General features: G+C 46.5%; 1 protein-coding gene across 1 annotated transcript in view; it reads right to left on the minus strand.

The window, feature by feature from the left end:
* Positions 1–15,136, minus strand: part of ATG2B (autophagy related 2B) — a 77,388-nt gene that overhangs the window by 11,192 nt on the left and 51,060 nt on the right. The window contains exons 30-34 of the mRNA XM_066608044.1: positions 14,874–15,076; positions 13,875–14,104; positions 12,433–12,541; positions 11,878–12,072; positions 7,913–8,014 (exon numbers count right to left, since the gene is read on the minus strand). Coding sequence (XP_066464141.1) covers positions 7,913–8,014; positions 11,878–12,072; positions 12,433–12,541; positions 13,875–14,104; positions 14,874–15,076 — 839 coding nt within the window. The remainder of the gene's footprint in view (positions 1–7,912; positions 8,015–11,877; positions 12,073–12,432; positions 12,542–13,874; positions 14,105–14,873; positions 15,077–15,136) is intronic.

The raw sequence follows: 15,136 nt of genomic DNA on the forward strand, positions 1-15,136 counted from the left end.
GCCTAGATGGGGTGTAGTATATCCGGTGTAGGAACTTTACCTGGATGAGCCTATCTCTAGCACTAATCAAGGGAGGACCAGAGCTCGCCAATATGTCCTCACCATCCCCCTCCAGCAGATCAGGAATGTCGATGATCCATTTTTGGGTGGCTCTCTCTCTTAACGGGGCAAGACACTGCACCAAGTGGGCATAGAAGCTGGACAATGGTCTTACCATGTTGCACATCTGTGCCAATCCCTCCAGCCGAGTCAGGGACAGCGGTATGGACAGGCCCTGAAACTGAGCCCTGATCACATGTCGTAGCTGGTAATATCTGAAATAGTCTACAACCTGCCTGAGCACTCCTATCTGCAGCTGAAGAAAGGTGCAGAAGGCGCCCTCCGTGACTATGTCAGACAGTACATTAATACCCTGAGCTCTCCAGAATGCAGACTCTGTAAAGCGCTGCAGGTGCGGCAAGTGTGGATTATCCCACAAAGGAGTATGTGGGGACCATGTGACTTCCACTACAGGGGTCAGCCGCAATGCCTTGTGCCATATTTTAAGTGTTACCAGCATGGGGGCCGGTAAGGGGGCAATAGAAGAGGAGCGGCCACGCATCAGCAGACCCCTCAATCCCAGGGTGGGGTCCGCCACCCTGCGCTCCAGCCTGACCGCCGGATTGTAATCCGATGAGGTCAGCCACCACCCAGCATACACCAGCTGGCTAGCCAGGTAGTAATAGTAAAAATGGGGTAAGGCTAATCCTCCCCAGCTCACCGGGAGGCACAGGGTCTCCAATTTAATCCTGGGGGTGGAGGCTTTCCACAGGATACGCAGTACAATCCCACGAAGCGTAGCGAAGAATCTGATTGGGACCAGGACAGGGGAGTTATGGAGTACGTACAAAACTTTTGGTAGCAGCTTCATCTTTATCAAATTGACCCTGCCCACCAGAGTGAGCGGGAGAGAGGCCCATCGTGTTGCCATTCCCTCAGCCCATTTCAGGAGGGGAGCTAGGTTAAGGTCAGAGAAGGCAGAAACCCTCACTGACACTCTTATACCTAAATAGGTTGTCTGAGTTGTCCAGCTCAGTGGAGCGGGCAAAGGGAGCTTAGCCGCTGCAGAGTCTATCGCAATTAAGTGGGTTTTGTCCCAGTTGACCCGAATACCAGAATGCAGGCCAAATATGTCAAAAATGGTGAGTGCAGAGTCAAGCGAAGACTCCGGATCCTGGAGGAAGAGGAGGGTGTCATCAGCGTATAGTGCTATGCGCTCTTCATAGTTGTGAAATTTAAATCCTTTTATTACCGGCGAGGTCCGGACCCGGATTGCAAGTGGCTCTATAGCAAGGGCAAACAGGGCAGGGGACAAGGGGCAACCCTGTCGTGTGCCTCTACTGAGGGGAAACTGGGCCGAAATATGGACATTGGTTTTAATACTGGCTACTGGGGAATCATATAGGATCTTTACCCATCTAATAAATACTGGCCCAAATCCAAACCGTTGCATCACTGCCCATAAGTACCTCCACTCTACTGAGTCGAAGGCCTTTGCCTGGTCTATAAATACCAGGGTGCGTTTTCCGCAGTTAGAATGTTCATATGTCAGATGGTCAAAAAGCCGCCTTAGATTCATGTCTGTACTTTTGCCAGGCATGAAGCCAGATTGGTCAGGGTGTATGATCTCTTTAAGAATGGAATTTATGCGCGTCGCAAGTATTTTCGCCAGAATTTTAACGTCGTTGTTAAGAAGTGAGATGGGCCTATAGGAACCACAATCTACAGGATCTTTTCCAGCTTTAGGAATCATGACAATTATGGCCTTGCGCATGGTGTCCGGCAGGGCACCATCTCGCAGAATAGAATTATATAGCGTTAGAAGCCGGGGAGCTAGGAAATCCACATTCTTTTTATACCATTCCCCAGGGAGTCCATCCAACCCTGGCGATTTCCTATTGGGAAGTGACTTGATAGCGTCCATTACCTCCTCTATACTCAAGTCCCCATCCAAATAAGTGGCACTACTTGGGCTCAGCGCTGGGAAGGGGATATCATCAAGGTAAGCTATTAGCTGTTCATCCGAGCAGCTAAGTTTGGAGGTATAAAGATTACTATAGAAGTGGGCAAACGTTAGATTGATCAGTTTGGGATCATCCACCAGGGTCCCCGAAGCATCGCGCACCTCCGTGATTGGCGGCAATGTCTGATCCTCCCTAGCCAAATAGGCCAACAGATGACCGTTCTTATCTCCCTGGTCAAAGACCTGGTGACGAGTGTAAAGAAACTTCTTTTTGGTATATTCAGTGAGCAGTAACCTGTATTTCCGCCGTAGGTTATTTAAGTCCAGGTAGGCCTCTGGGGAAGGATGTGCTATGTGTCTGGCCTCCGCCGCAACAAGGCGGCGTTCCAGGTCCAATCGGGCAGCCTGCAGAGATCTTCTATACTCAGCGATGGCGGATGTGAAAGACCCCCTAGTAAAAGCCTTAAAGGCATCCCACACAGTTAGCTCCGAAGCAGTCCCCTCATTGACCTCCCAGTACATCCCTGCTTCCTGCTCAGTGTACTCCTGTACCTCTCCCTGCGCCAGCCATAGAGGGCTGAGTCTCCACAAGGGACGAGAGCTCTCCACACCAAGGTCAAGGACCAGCTGGAGTGGGGAATGGTCTGATATGCCCCTGGGCAGATAGGAAACATCCCGCACCATAGGAAGACAGTCCGGGGAGCCAAAACACAGGTCGATGCGGGAAAAAGCATTATGTGTTAGGGAGTGACATGAATAGGCAGTGTCATGCGGGTGTCGCAGGCGCCATATTTCCTGTAGCAAGTAGGAGTCAGCCCATGTCAGCAATCTGGTTGATGCCGAGGCAGCTGGAGTGAACCGGTCCCGCACCGGGTCCAAAATCAGATTGAAGTCCCCCATAAATATTATTGGAGCAGGTTCGAGCAAAACCACCTGGGCCATCACATCAGAGAGGATTTTAACATCAGCGGGGGGCGGCAGATAGATATTGATTATTGTGAGGAGCCGGCCATGGAAGGTTCCCTGAAGGATCAAAAACCGACCCCCAGGATCAATGTGGATTTGTCGGAATACAAATTGGGCTGCTTTAGTTACCAGGATGCTGACTCCTCTGGCATAGTTGGAATAAGTAGCGTGGTACGCAGCGCCTATATTGGCTCTCTTAAGAGCCAGTATCTTTGAGCCCTGTAGATGTGTCTCCTGAAGTAGTATGATGTGGGGAGAATGGATTTTTAGAAAATTGAAAGTTAGAGCTCTCTTAAATTTGGAATTCAAACCCCTAACATTCCAGGAGATCAGCTTAAGATGCATGCTAGCCATTGCCATAGAGTTGGACATTGTTTGCACAGGACACCCGCATAGCACCGAAAGAAGAGTCGCGCCAAAAAAAAGTGCAATAAAGTAAAGTGGTTATCTTAGATATATGAACCATAACAAAAACCCCTTCCCACCCTACCCATCCCCCCAAACTTAGGACAGGTTTGGATCCCCGAATACCAAACTTTATGAGGGGCATTAGGCCTGCCCCAGCGAACTAAAAGAGAAACTTAAAACAGAGAGGACTGAGAGAACAAATATAGTCACATGGTCCCCCTGCGAAAGAGCATGAGACACAATTGCGTCATGTGGGCTGTATCTCCACAGCTTGCATATACCCGGCTATAACCTGGGATACTGATATGTGGGCTGGTTGCCCAAGGAGGGGGGAGCCCCCACCAGGCCATTGGCCATGAGTTGGGGTCCACCAGGGAGGGCCACAGAGAGTAACATTATCAGGCCGCCGGGAAAGTCAGAGGAAAAAAAAAATTTAGCATAGTTAACAGAATCCACATCACATACCAAAGACGATTTTATCATAAGTGGCTGGCCCAAAGGGCTAAGGAGGTGGGTAGGGGAGAGGAGGCGAAAAGGGGGGAAAGGAAGCAAAGAAGGGGAAAGGAAACCAGAGAGGGCAGGGAGCGGTAGGGAAGAGGAGAGGAATTTCCTTCAGTTGTTGCCACAGAGAAGAAAGAGTAGGCCAGCCACGGCATCAATTTTGTAATGTCTCACAAACAGGATTCAATTTTGCTCGAGCCAATTTAGGACATCTCCAGGACTCTCGAAGAAATGGGAGCGATTGTCCTTGATCACTTTTAGCCTAGCAGGGTACAACATGGCGTAGACAAGCTGTTTAGCGCGCAGAGCCTTCTTTGCCTCTGCAAACTTTTGCCGCCTCTGCTGCACCTCCAAAGAGAAGTCTGGGAAGATACGGACTGTTTGCCCTCCGACCTTCAGCGGATCTTTCATGCGGTTGAGCGCCAAGACTTTGTCCCTGTCCCTATAGTTGAGTAACTTAGCTATGAAGGTGCGAGTGGGTCCTCCAGGTGGCGGGGCCCTAGATGGAATACGATGGGCTCTTTCCACACAGAGCAGAGGCGAAAGGGAATCTGGGCCGTATGTCTGTTTGAGGAGCGATTCCAAGAAATCGCAGGGGTTTTTGCCCTCTGCTCCCTCCGGCAGTCCCACGAACCTGAGATTACACCGACGCAACCGGTTCTCCATGTCGTCAATTTTTCTCTGCTGTGCTGCAAAACTGGTGCTTAGAGTCTGCACGCGGTCCGAGAGCGGCGTAGTGATATCCTCAAGGTCAGATACTCTGGTCTCAACCTCGGTCGTGCGTTCCCGCAACGTTTGAACATCCGCTCTCAGCAGACTAAAGTCTGATTGCAAGGCATCGATTTTCTCGGTGAGGGCAGAGCGGGACTCCGTAATTGCTTTCAACACATCAGCAATAGTCGGGCCGGACACAGGAGGTGAAGCTGGGGCAGCCCCCGCAGGGGATGTGCCTTGTGGGCTGCAGGGCTCGTTAGATCGGGTGTCCGCTGAGCCGCTGGGTCGGGCATACTGTTGCAGCTTGTTGGCTATTTTATTTTGTTTAATGGGTGCCATCTTGCCGGAGGGGTACAGTTGGAGATATCCGTCGGCTCGAGCTTGTAATGTATCGCAGGGGGAGTTCACATGTAGTTTAGTGGTTAGTGCATAACTGTTGAGGAATAGTCATGATGCAGTGCAGTAATGTCAGTGAACTGGCGCCACACCACCACTAGGTGTCAGTAGAGAGCAGGTCAAGAGTCAATGGGTAAATGCAAGTGAAGCAGACTTTGTGGGTTATGAAACAAAGTAAAGGCTGCAAATGTGGGCCTGTGCTTCTCTCTCTGGCCCACAGAATATAGCCCCAGTGTTGTACTGTGGTGTCTGGTGAGCTGCACAGGCTTTCAACAGTCCCAGCTCTGCTGCATCTCTGCTGTGCAGGCTGTATATGTGTGGCTTGTGCTTCTTTCTCTGGCCCACAGAGTATAGCCCCAGTGTTGTACTGTGGAGTCTGGTGAGCTGCACAGGCTTTCAACAGTCCCAGCTCTGCTGCATCTCTGCTGTGCAGGCTGTATATGTGTGGCTTGCTGCTCACAATAAATGTCAGTCCCTGGGAGTAGAGGATGACCCCCTCTCTGGCCTCAGGAGCCTCCTGGACAGCACTCCCGACAGAGGCCCTCAGTGCAGATGGAGCTCCCCCCCCCCCCCCCTCCTCAATCTGTGGCAGTCTCGGCCCTCACAGTGCCTGCAGGCAGATTCAGGGCTTTCTCACCTCCCCTCCGGCGCCTCCACCACCTTCTCAGCTGGCCTTCTCTCTCCAGCAGCCGTGCCTCCCCCTCAGCTGCCTCCCGGTAGGAGCTCCCTGCAGTCGTCCGCGGCCGGCCTCCACTTCCGGTCGGCCGTGCTCCCAACTCTAGCCCGGGGATGCGCCCGACGAGGTAGGCCCCGATTCTGTAACTCCAGCTAGAGGCCCGCGGAAGGTGTCGTTCTGCAGCTCCTGCTCTGCTGGTGTCAGCGGTGCGGTTTGCAGCTCCAGGGGTGCTCTCAGGATGGCGAGATCACCTCTGAAAGTCTCCTCCAGCCTGGAGCCCCCGAAATGGCGCCCGTTCCCGCCGCTGGTTAGCCACGCCCCCCTACTTTTCTTGTACTGATCCTGAGTTACATCTTGCATTACACTCCAGAGCTGAACTCACTGTGTGCAAACATTACATTACTTATACTGTGCTGACCCCAATTTGCATCCTGTATTGTAAAGAGCTGCATTCACAATTCTGCAGGCTTCAGAGCCTGACATCTCCAAGCATACCTTGCTTGTTCAGGGTTTGCCCTAAAGATTTGTAATCAGTAATTATAGCAGACTCTGTACAGTAATCTTATGTAGAAAAAAAACTTAAACTGTTCCACACAGTACAAGATAAGTAATGTAAGCTATCTATACAGTGATTCCACCAACAGAATAGTGAGGACAGCTCTGGAGACTCGTTTACACGCAAAGACAATCTTTCAAATGATGTAAAGATTGACAGTTTTAGCGATCACTTTGCGTAAAGTACTACTGCTAATTTCCCATTAGCACTTTATCAGCTTCATTTGCATATAAATGATCCTCCAGCAGCTGTTTCCAAATCCAAGCATGTGGTATGGAGTTTGCACTCAGCTGCATTGCCTTCGCAGGGGCTGCCACGGGCTGTCAGCTGCATACAATGTATTCAGCTGCTCCCATAGAGAGCACATCGTGCGGTCCCTGCTACCTCTCTCTGGCAGGACGATGGATTTTATGCTCACCTAAACATCATCGTTCAGCTGAAGAGTGAAAGATAGAAGCGTTTACACGCATCGATTATCAATCAAAAGCCATCGTTTGAATAAATTTTGAGCGATAATCGTTGCATGTAAATGGGGCTTAGCAAAGTTTAACTAGAATCTTAAGATGTTAAGAAAATGCTCTGTGCTACAGTTTATTTGCCATTTCAACACAATTTCAATGGCTTTTGTGTTAAAACAATAGAACAATCATTTTCCAATGGCCAGAGGGGAGATGACTGTGATAACTTTGCAACAACTTAAGTTAAACTTTTCTAGATTTCTAATAAGGCTGTAATTCAGTATCAGTACATAAGTAATATAATGTATGTACACAGTGACTCCACCAGCAGAATAGTGAGTGCAGCTCTGGAATATAATATTGGATGTAACTCAGGATCAGTATGAGATAAGTAACAGCGCATTTGCAATGTTATTCAAATATTCAGTTCTCATATTCCAGACATCTACAAAGCAAATGCAAGTAATGTCATGTATGTACATTCTTCTATACAAGATTCCTACATAGTGGTTGTAAGGGAGGTTGTGACGTACCTGCTCTGAAGTATACTGTTTGGGTTACCAAATCCCTAACAAGGTGCTCCTTCTATTGAGGAATGCGGCATACAATACAGGAATATACTTTGCCGATGTTCACGGCCCGACTGTGCTTTAATTGGTATACATTAATGTTTCATGTATTAAGGCTCCTTTTGTCTGTTTTAATATACTTGCAGCACCTTTTCCTTTAACTCTATTGAATGTCATTCCTGTTACTCCTCCATGAAATGCATGAATAAACTGGTTGGTTCTAGTTTCCCTTGCCAATCTGGGATGTCCTTACACACCGCCCAATCACTGGTGATGGTATAAGACTGCAGGGACAGGTCTTGCTAGCCGGTGGAAAGGTAACTTTTTGTGTATACATTTACAAGAGGAATAACAGAGGAACGGCATATTAGAGGGTTGTAAGAAAAGATGCGTTAAAACTGTTATTTCATGAGGAAAACAAGTTTTTACTAAAATTCTGGTTTTGCTTTCAATTCCCAGTCATTGTTACAAGGCTTGTATAAAGAGTCTAACGTTGACTTGCAGGAATGCTGCTTTCCAACAGGTGGCGATGCAGAGGTATTGTTCAATCTTCCGTATTTACTAAAACAGTCATGTCAGGAGGTCCTCTTTAACAAATTTCCTCAACACCATTGCCCTCTAATGGAAACATCTCTAAACTACACCCTTGTATCAAACATATTTCACCTGGTCAATGTTGAGGCGAAGCGGCATGAGTGTCACCCGCAAACAACATTCTTGTGGGGAATGGGAAGACTCGGGTCGCACGTGTAAGGCTTTGACTGTAAGCTGGAAAAGAAAGTGACAAATCATTTGTTAAAAGTAGAAACTTTTGTTTTCTCAGTTTTTATGAAAAACACCTTGAGGATGACAAAAAGACCATAATTCTATTAACAGAAAGCAGGCACCACACTGCTTCTCTGTAGAGTACGGTCAAGACGAGATGAGACGTCAGCAATTCGCAGTGAGATAATACAGTGTTACATAAGGGAAAGTTCCAAGCTGAACCCCTTAAAGGGAACCCATCCCATTGTACATACAGTCCGATCCATTGGCAGCATGTTATAGAGCAGGAGGAGCTAAGCAGATTGATGTACAGCTTGTGGGAAAAGATTCAGTATATGGGCTTATTCGGACGGGCGACGCACAAAACTCACATAAATATGAACTCCATTCTTTGTAATGGACTTATTCACACAAGCGATTTTTTCCCTCATAGCGATGCTGCAAGGATGGGGAGAAAAAAAAAAAAAAAAAAAAAAATCGCAGCATGTTCTATTTTTTTTGTGTTCCTGTGGAACGTCTCACCCATTTTTTTTATGATGGGACCTCAAAGACGTCGCATCGAGGCAAATACCCCATGCAACAAATACACAGCCTGACGGGCAGTGTGACACAGGAGGGGACCCTGTACAGGGGCAAAGCAGCAAGGCAAGCTATTTTCTTAACTGCTCCTTTTTACTCACCTATCTTCTTCCTTCCTTCCTTGTCTCCAGCAGGGTCCCTTCCATACCCCGCAGCGAGGGGAGAGGCAGCTCCTCCGGGGGATCTATGGCTGGTGGGCAACGAAGTGGACCCCAGAATTGCCACCGTTACTTCTCCAGGTAGGGCAGACAACGGACAGCAATGACTGGCTGTTTGCCCTCCTGCGAAGGGATAGATCGGAGCGTAATACTGCTCCGTTAACCTGCAATCGCTTCTTGAAGGAGGAGAGACACTTGCCATCTGCCCTCCTCATGGGGAACAGATAGTGAGTTGCCTGACCTGTCCCCACATCCCTGTAGTCCTGAAGCCCTCCTACAGACACTAAGCTAAAACAGATTAGCCGAGTACCTGCAGAGGGTATATAGCAAGTGGGAGGAGCCAACTCCTTTGTCTGCTTAGTGTCCGCCTCCAGTCAGCAGGTGTTATATACACATGGTCAAAGCTGTGTCCCCCAATGAACAATACCAGGAAGATTTTACAGTAAGTTCTTACAAAAACTTACAGCCAGGCAAACACTGCAATGGCCCGGATCAGAAATTCCTCTGATCCTGGCTGTTTAATAATAGCAATTGTGACCTTAAAGGAATTTGTCTATAAGTACATTGGTGCTCCATTGATGAAATCCTAGCTCTTGGGTCCGTCATAGGTATATGCCTACCAGGCCATGCCAGGAGTCTTATAGACTGTCAGTAATACACTATGGGTTCTTGCACACTGGGGAGGGCGATATCGGGCCGTGATTCATGGACTTATATCGCCTTGGCAGTCCTGAAATCCCCTGGATGGGAGACATTTGCACAAGGAAACCACCTCGTATCCCTGCAGCTGTCACAGCCGCAGCAGGGGGAATCGCAATGTTCTCCCATTGTTTTCAATGGGGCCGGCAGTGCACAATGGGCATCATCGCAAAAAGAATGGACATGCAGCAATAAGTTTCCTGCATTGCATCGCAACGTATTTGTGCGTCTCGCAATGCACAAATCTCGCACAATTTTCTGGCCTGTGTGAAGGAGACTCAAGTATTCCAAAATATTAAATAAAGTATGTGATTAGGAGATCACAGCTTCTAGTGATCAAAAATGTCCCTACATAGTCTGACAACATCTCATACGGGGCTCTTCTGTAGCTGAACGCGGAAATGTTGAGTACCAATCAGATAATTGGCTGATATAAATCAGATACCTCACACGGCAGCTGGGTGCTGCGAGACGCATTGTAATTTGATTTAAAAAAGGACTTCCAAATTTTTCCAGACGACGTGCACTGTGCGCAGTAAATAATGCATTACTTTGATAGAACGGACTTTTACAAACGTAGCGATACCAAATATGTAGTTTTGTTTTATTATTTAGATTTTTTTTATTGTAAATATGGCAGATTGCTCCTGCAGTATGAAGTAATGCTATAGCATTACATCATACCCAAATTCTTACAGGCAGCCTATCAAGCCACCCCACGGGGATGGCTTGATAGGCATTCTGCCATGACAGCCTTGGGGTCTTTCAGAAGGAGGCCGGCTGCCATGACACCCGCACAGCTCCCCCGATATCACCACGGGAAGGGGGGGGAGGGGGGCGTACGGGACACCCCGAACATTGTTTGGGGAATTTAAATGCCGCTGTCAGACTTGACAGCGCCTTTTAAAGGGTTAAGAGTCCCGATCGGCTGGGCGGCCGAACGGGGCTGTTGCCCGCAGGTGTCAGCTGTAATAAACAGCTGACACCTGCGATGTATGGAAGGAGATATCTCCCTCCATAACGTCCTGCAACGTAAAAAGGCTATTGCGTGGTCACTAAGGGGTTAAGGGGGTTTTCGGAAACAAAAAAATAGTGCATGGGTAGATAATGGCATAAACAAAATTAGAAAGCACAAAAAAACTCCAAAAAGCACTATTCACCCTCTAGTGGGGCCCCCAATAGAGCATGACTGTTGCAGCCAAATTGTTAGCCTCAGCAGTCACTGCTAGGCATAGAGCTGGGGCTCCCTCTGTTGCCCAGTTGGCCCGCCTGCAACGCATTTGCAGAGTGCTGAGCAGTTGTTAGAATAACCAGGACCTAATGAAGGCCTCCAAGTCTGCCGTCTTAGAACTCCTATTAGGACCTGTTCATGTTCTCTCGTGGCATTAAAAAAAGGGGTACCAATAAAAGCTATATAGTTCACCCCTGGGAAAAAACCCTCACACAGCTCCATCAAAGACGACATGAAGTAATGGGAAATACCTGCATGAGGACTTTGGTTTTTTATCTGGGACAAGTTGTATTTTTTTAAATACCATGTACCATTTAACGTACCATAAACTGCATTGGAAGACTTTTAAAAATTTCTAAGTGCAGTAAAATAGGGAAAAAAAGCAATTGCATCATTTTGGGGGTTGTTTTTACGGTATTTGTTATGCAGTAAAAATGACGTTATCTTAATTCTATGGGTCAGTACGATAAGTTACACCAAATCTATATAGATTTTTTACGTTAGTAGTACTAAAAAACACAACAAAAAAAAACCACTTTTTAAAAATTGCTTTCTGTCGCCATCTTTTGACAGCCCATGACTCTTTAATTTTCCTGTTGATTGGGCTTTGTGAGGGCTCATTATTTGAGAGGTGACTTGTAGTTTTTATTGGCACCATATTGGGGTACATATGACTTTTTGATTGCTTTTTATTCAATTTTTTTCTTGAAGACTGGTTAACCGCAAAAAAAAAAAAAACACATCACAATTCTGACACTGCCTTTTTTTTCCACACTGCATACACTTAATATTTTTTGTAATCATATAAAGGTCTTTTTTTTTAGGTCCCCATGGGGTACTTGAATTTGTGATTTGATCGCTTCTACAGTATAAAGCAATACTATACTATTGAATTCTACTGTATTTTAACAGGATTCCTATTTAAGATGTGCCATGGGCACATCTCAATAGGCAAAGAATCATGGCAGTCCTAGGGGCCTTCAGAAGTCACCAGGCTGCCATGACAACTGGATGGCATCCACACAATTTTATCGCAGTGGGGCCATTCGGGACATTTAAATCCTGACCCATTGGGACGTTTAAATGGCACTGTAAGAATTGGCAGGGACATTTAAAAGAATAAGTAAGGAGCAATCTCAGACCATGGTTGTCAGCTGTCAGAGACCATAGCCATACCTGTGATCGGAGGAGGGTCTTACCATATTAGAATGTGCTTTCCTTGGCATCTCCTTACTGCTGTACAAGTGCAGGAATTTGTTCATTTGAGATGAGGCCAAGCGATCTCTAATCTCCAGGTCCTGCACAATAAACACCTGGCGCGATACCGGCTGTTCCGAAAGCATAGATTCTGCCATCTCATCAGTTGGTGGGTAAACTTCATGCTGGAACTTAACCTGTACGCAGAAAAGATCATCGCTAAAGTAAGAGTCTGTTTTAACAAAAAAAAAAATTGGGGTCTGGTTTAGGGATACCAAAGTTTTTATCCAGTGCACATGGTGAAAAAAAGCGAGAGCACCCAGTGCGAAGTTTACATCACAGCAGCACTATGCAACATGGCAGGAGTTGTACTACTGCAACATCTGGAGACCTAAAAACACATAAAAACTGCTTGCGGATGTTCCCAAGCAATCGATAGGACTCATCTTTTCTAGACTCCTGAACAAGAAACGTGCCTGTGGGAGTAGTACTGGTAGATGGACTGGGGATTTTGTGCATATATGCATTTTTTTGTTCTATTTAATACATAGTTTTACCTTAGTCAGCTGGATCTCCATCAACAAATCTTGATTTCTTCCCCGCCCGCCACGGACTGCGCTACTGGTCCTCCTTGTCGGTGTACTAGATGGGGAGCTGTGAGGGCTTCTGCACAAAGTAATCAATGACAAGCAATGAGAACATACAGCTTATGAAGAGTCAGTCCCGTGCTCTAGTGGTTTGGTAGAGCCAATAGTTTGAGCGTTCCATGCCAATTAGCACATTTCCAACGTCATTGCCACATAAGTCACGACACTGTAATTTTAAACTATGTCATTGTTCCAGTGCATAGAGGACAATACATTTGGCAACACACAAGTCTGCATCAGAGCTGGAGACACAATACAGTTCAATCATTTTAATTTGGGCTACAAATCTACAAATTTACTGCTGTTCTTCTTCATCAATAAAAAACACAACAAAAAAAGCAATTAAAAAACGCAGAGCTTCTCAGATGACCCATGTAAAGTGGCAATGCTAGGATGATGCGTTATGTGTAATGCTAGGATGATGCGTTATGTGTAATGCTAGGATGATGCTATGTCCCGTCATTTGTGTAACAAATGACGGGATATAACATTCAACAAGAAAAAGAGAAAAAAAAAAAAAAAAGGGACACAAACACTGGGTTCCCACGGGTCAGAATCCCGTCGGAAATCTCGCAGTTTTGCTGCAGCGAAAAACCGCAAGATTTCCGCCGGAAAAGTGTAGCTTCAAAATCCGTGGCACTTAGCCACAGGTTTTGGAGCGGCTTGACCGCATGCTTCTCTGTGTTTTTTACAGGGTGATGTGTACATTTTATTGTACCATTTTGGAGTACATAGGACGGTCGAAGGTGGGGTGAAAAAAAAAAATGCAATTCTGGAATTTGTTTTCAGAGTGATCACCAAGTAGGAAAAAGAATATACTATTTTAATAGTTAGATTATTGGGGATGTGGAAACTTCTGCTATGTGTTTCAAGTCTAGCATTTTTCAGGTCACACCCCGCTGCCATATGCTCTGCAGAGCGATCATACTCTCCCCGATGAGCCGTTCTACCGCTGAACTAGGTAGTGGAGGTTGTGCACAGCACACGATGGCCATTTGGGCAGGGAGATTTGAAGGACAGACTTTCAGCCTTGGGTTGCCAATTTCAGGGCGGCACATCTGCCATAGGCAGTATTAGAGAACACCCTGTTCCTCAGGGTGTGGACAGACTGATAGCAGCACAGGAATCAGTTTCTCCTGCTTTTCGTCCTGGTTTTGTCCAGCTGAATGTGTGGCAATCAATTGTGTTTACTTTTATAATGATGTAGTTTCCCATATATTCCATTATTTATGTTTTCATGTATATCCAATAAAGGGTTCCTTCCTCCCAGTGATCGGTATACATTGAGGAGCCAGTTGTGCTATAGTCTTGTGGTCAGAAAGCAGTGATTTACCTCTAAACACAATACTTACGTATAATGCTTGGCAGGGGAATTACAAGACGCAGCACTTCCAAGGTCTTTCCCGCCATACAGATGCCATACAAGGGAGACTTCTTTTACCACATATCGGAAGACAGGGACCGGAAAATGAAGGGGGGCTTTACTGGTATCAGACTTTCTCCCAGGAGAACTGAAATAGTTTTCCTTAATCGAGATGGCGTCGTTGACCAGCTTCTTCACCGATGGCTCCTCATCTTTATCCTCAAGAATACAGAAGAGGGAGTAATATTAAATCCCTGTTGTTGGCAGGTGCACGATCCCCATCTCACCGTCTAGCATCTAGCTGGTTTGTATACAGCTCTGCTGCCCGACAATGGACTATCATCATACATGGCGCTCTCCAGACTTCTACTTATTTATTATGGACAGATTGTTCCAATATACATTGATTAGTCATAACATTAACCCTTTGCAATCCAATTTTGGATTCTGGGTTTCCTAGGGAGTTTTCTCTTTCTGCCATTATACAATGGTGCCACCTGCTGGCTAGAGCCAGTACTGCGGTATTGGAAATCCTGGAGAGGCCCCCGACAACAGTGTGGCCAGTAATATACCCTGCGGGACGTCTTCTGACTTTGGAAGCTGTACAGCCTTCAATCAGAAGGTCTTTAGATGTCAGACAGTGGATTGGAAAAGGTTAAAACACCTAATAAGTACTACAGAGCACCATAAAATAACAAGCTGTGGTGGCCTGTGTGTTTGTACTCCTTTCTAGCAAAGCAGGCGTTATTTTTTTTCAGTAAGTTGTACTACAGTAGCTCTTCTGTGGGATCGGACCAGACCATTTAGACAGTGACTATATAGACAGTTTGTTTGTCTTTGGACTGCTTTTAATAGGTACTAATTACTGCAAACTCGGACCACCCCACAAGACCTACCCTTTTTGGAGACGCTCTGACAGAGTTGACTAGCCATCGCTATGGTCTTGTATTGAGTAAAAGCTAACAGTGTACAGGACTAGAAAACTTACCGAGACAGGAGTCTTGGGAGCGTAAAGAATGCAGAAGTCATCACTTTCAAGTGGAGCATCGAGAATAGCCTCACTGATAAGATGTGGAGTCGCCGTCATGAATGTGGGACTGGATTCTTCAGATATAGTTCCACTTTCATCAGGAAACAAAAAAAGGTCTGAGCAAGGAGCCTTCAGCAGTTCTGATTTACTTTCAGATACACCTAAGATATAAGGAAGCTTCGTTAAAGTGCATCCATTACCTACCCACGGTAGAGTCAGAC

Source organism: Eleutherodactylus coqui, chromosome 6 (assembly GCF_035609145.1).
Source record: "Eleutherodactylus coqui strain aEleCoq1 chromosome 6, aEleCoq1.hap1, whole genome shotgun sequence".
NCBI lineage: Eukaryota > Metazoa > Chordata > Amphibia > Anura > Eleutherodactylidae > Eleutherodactylus > Eleutherodactylus coqui.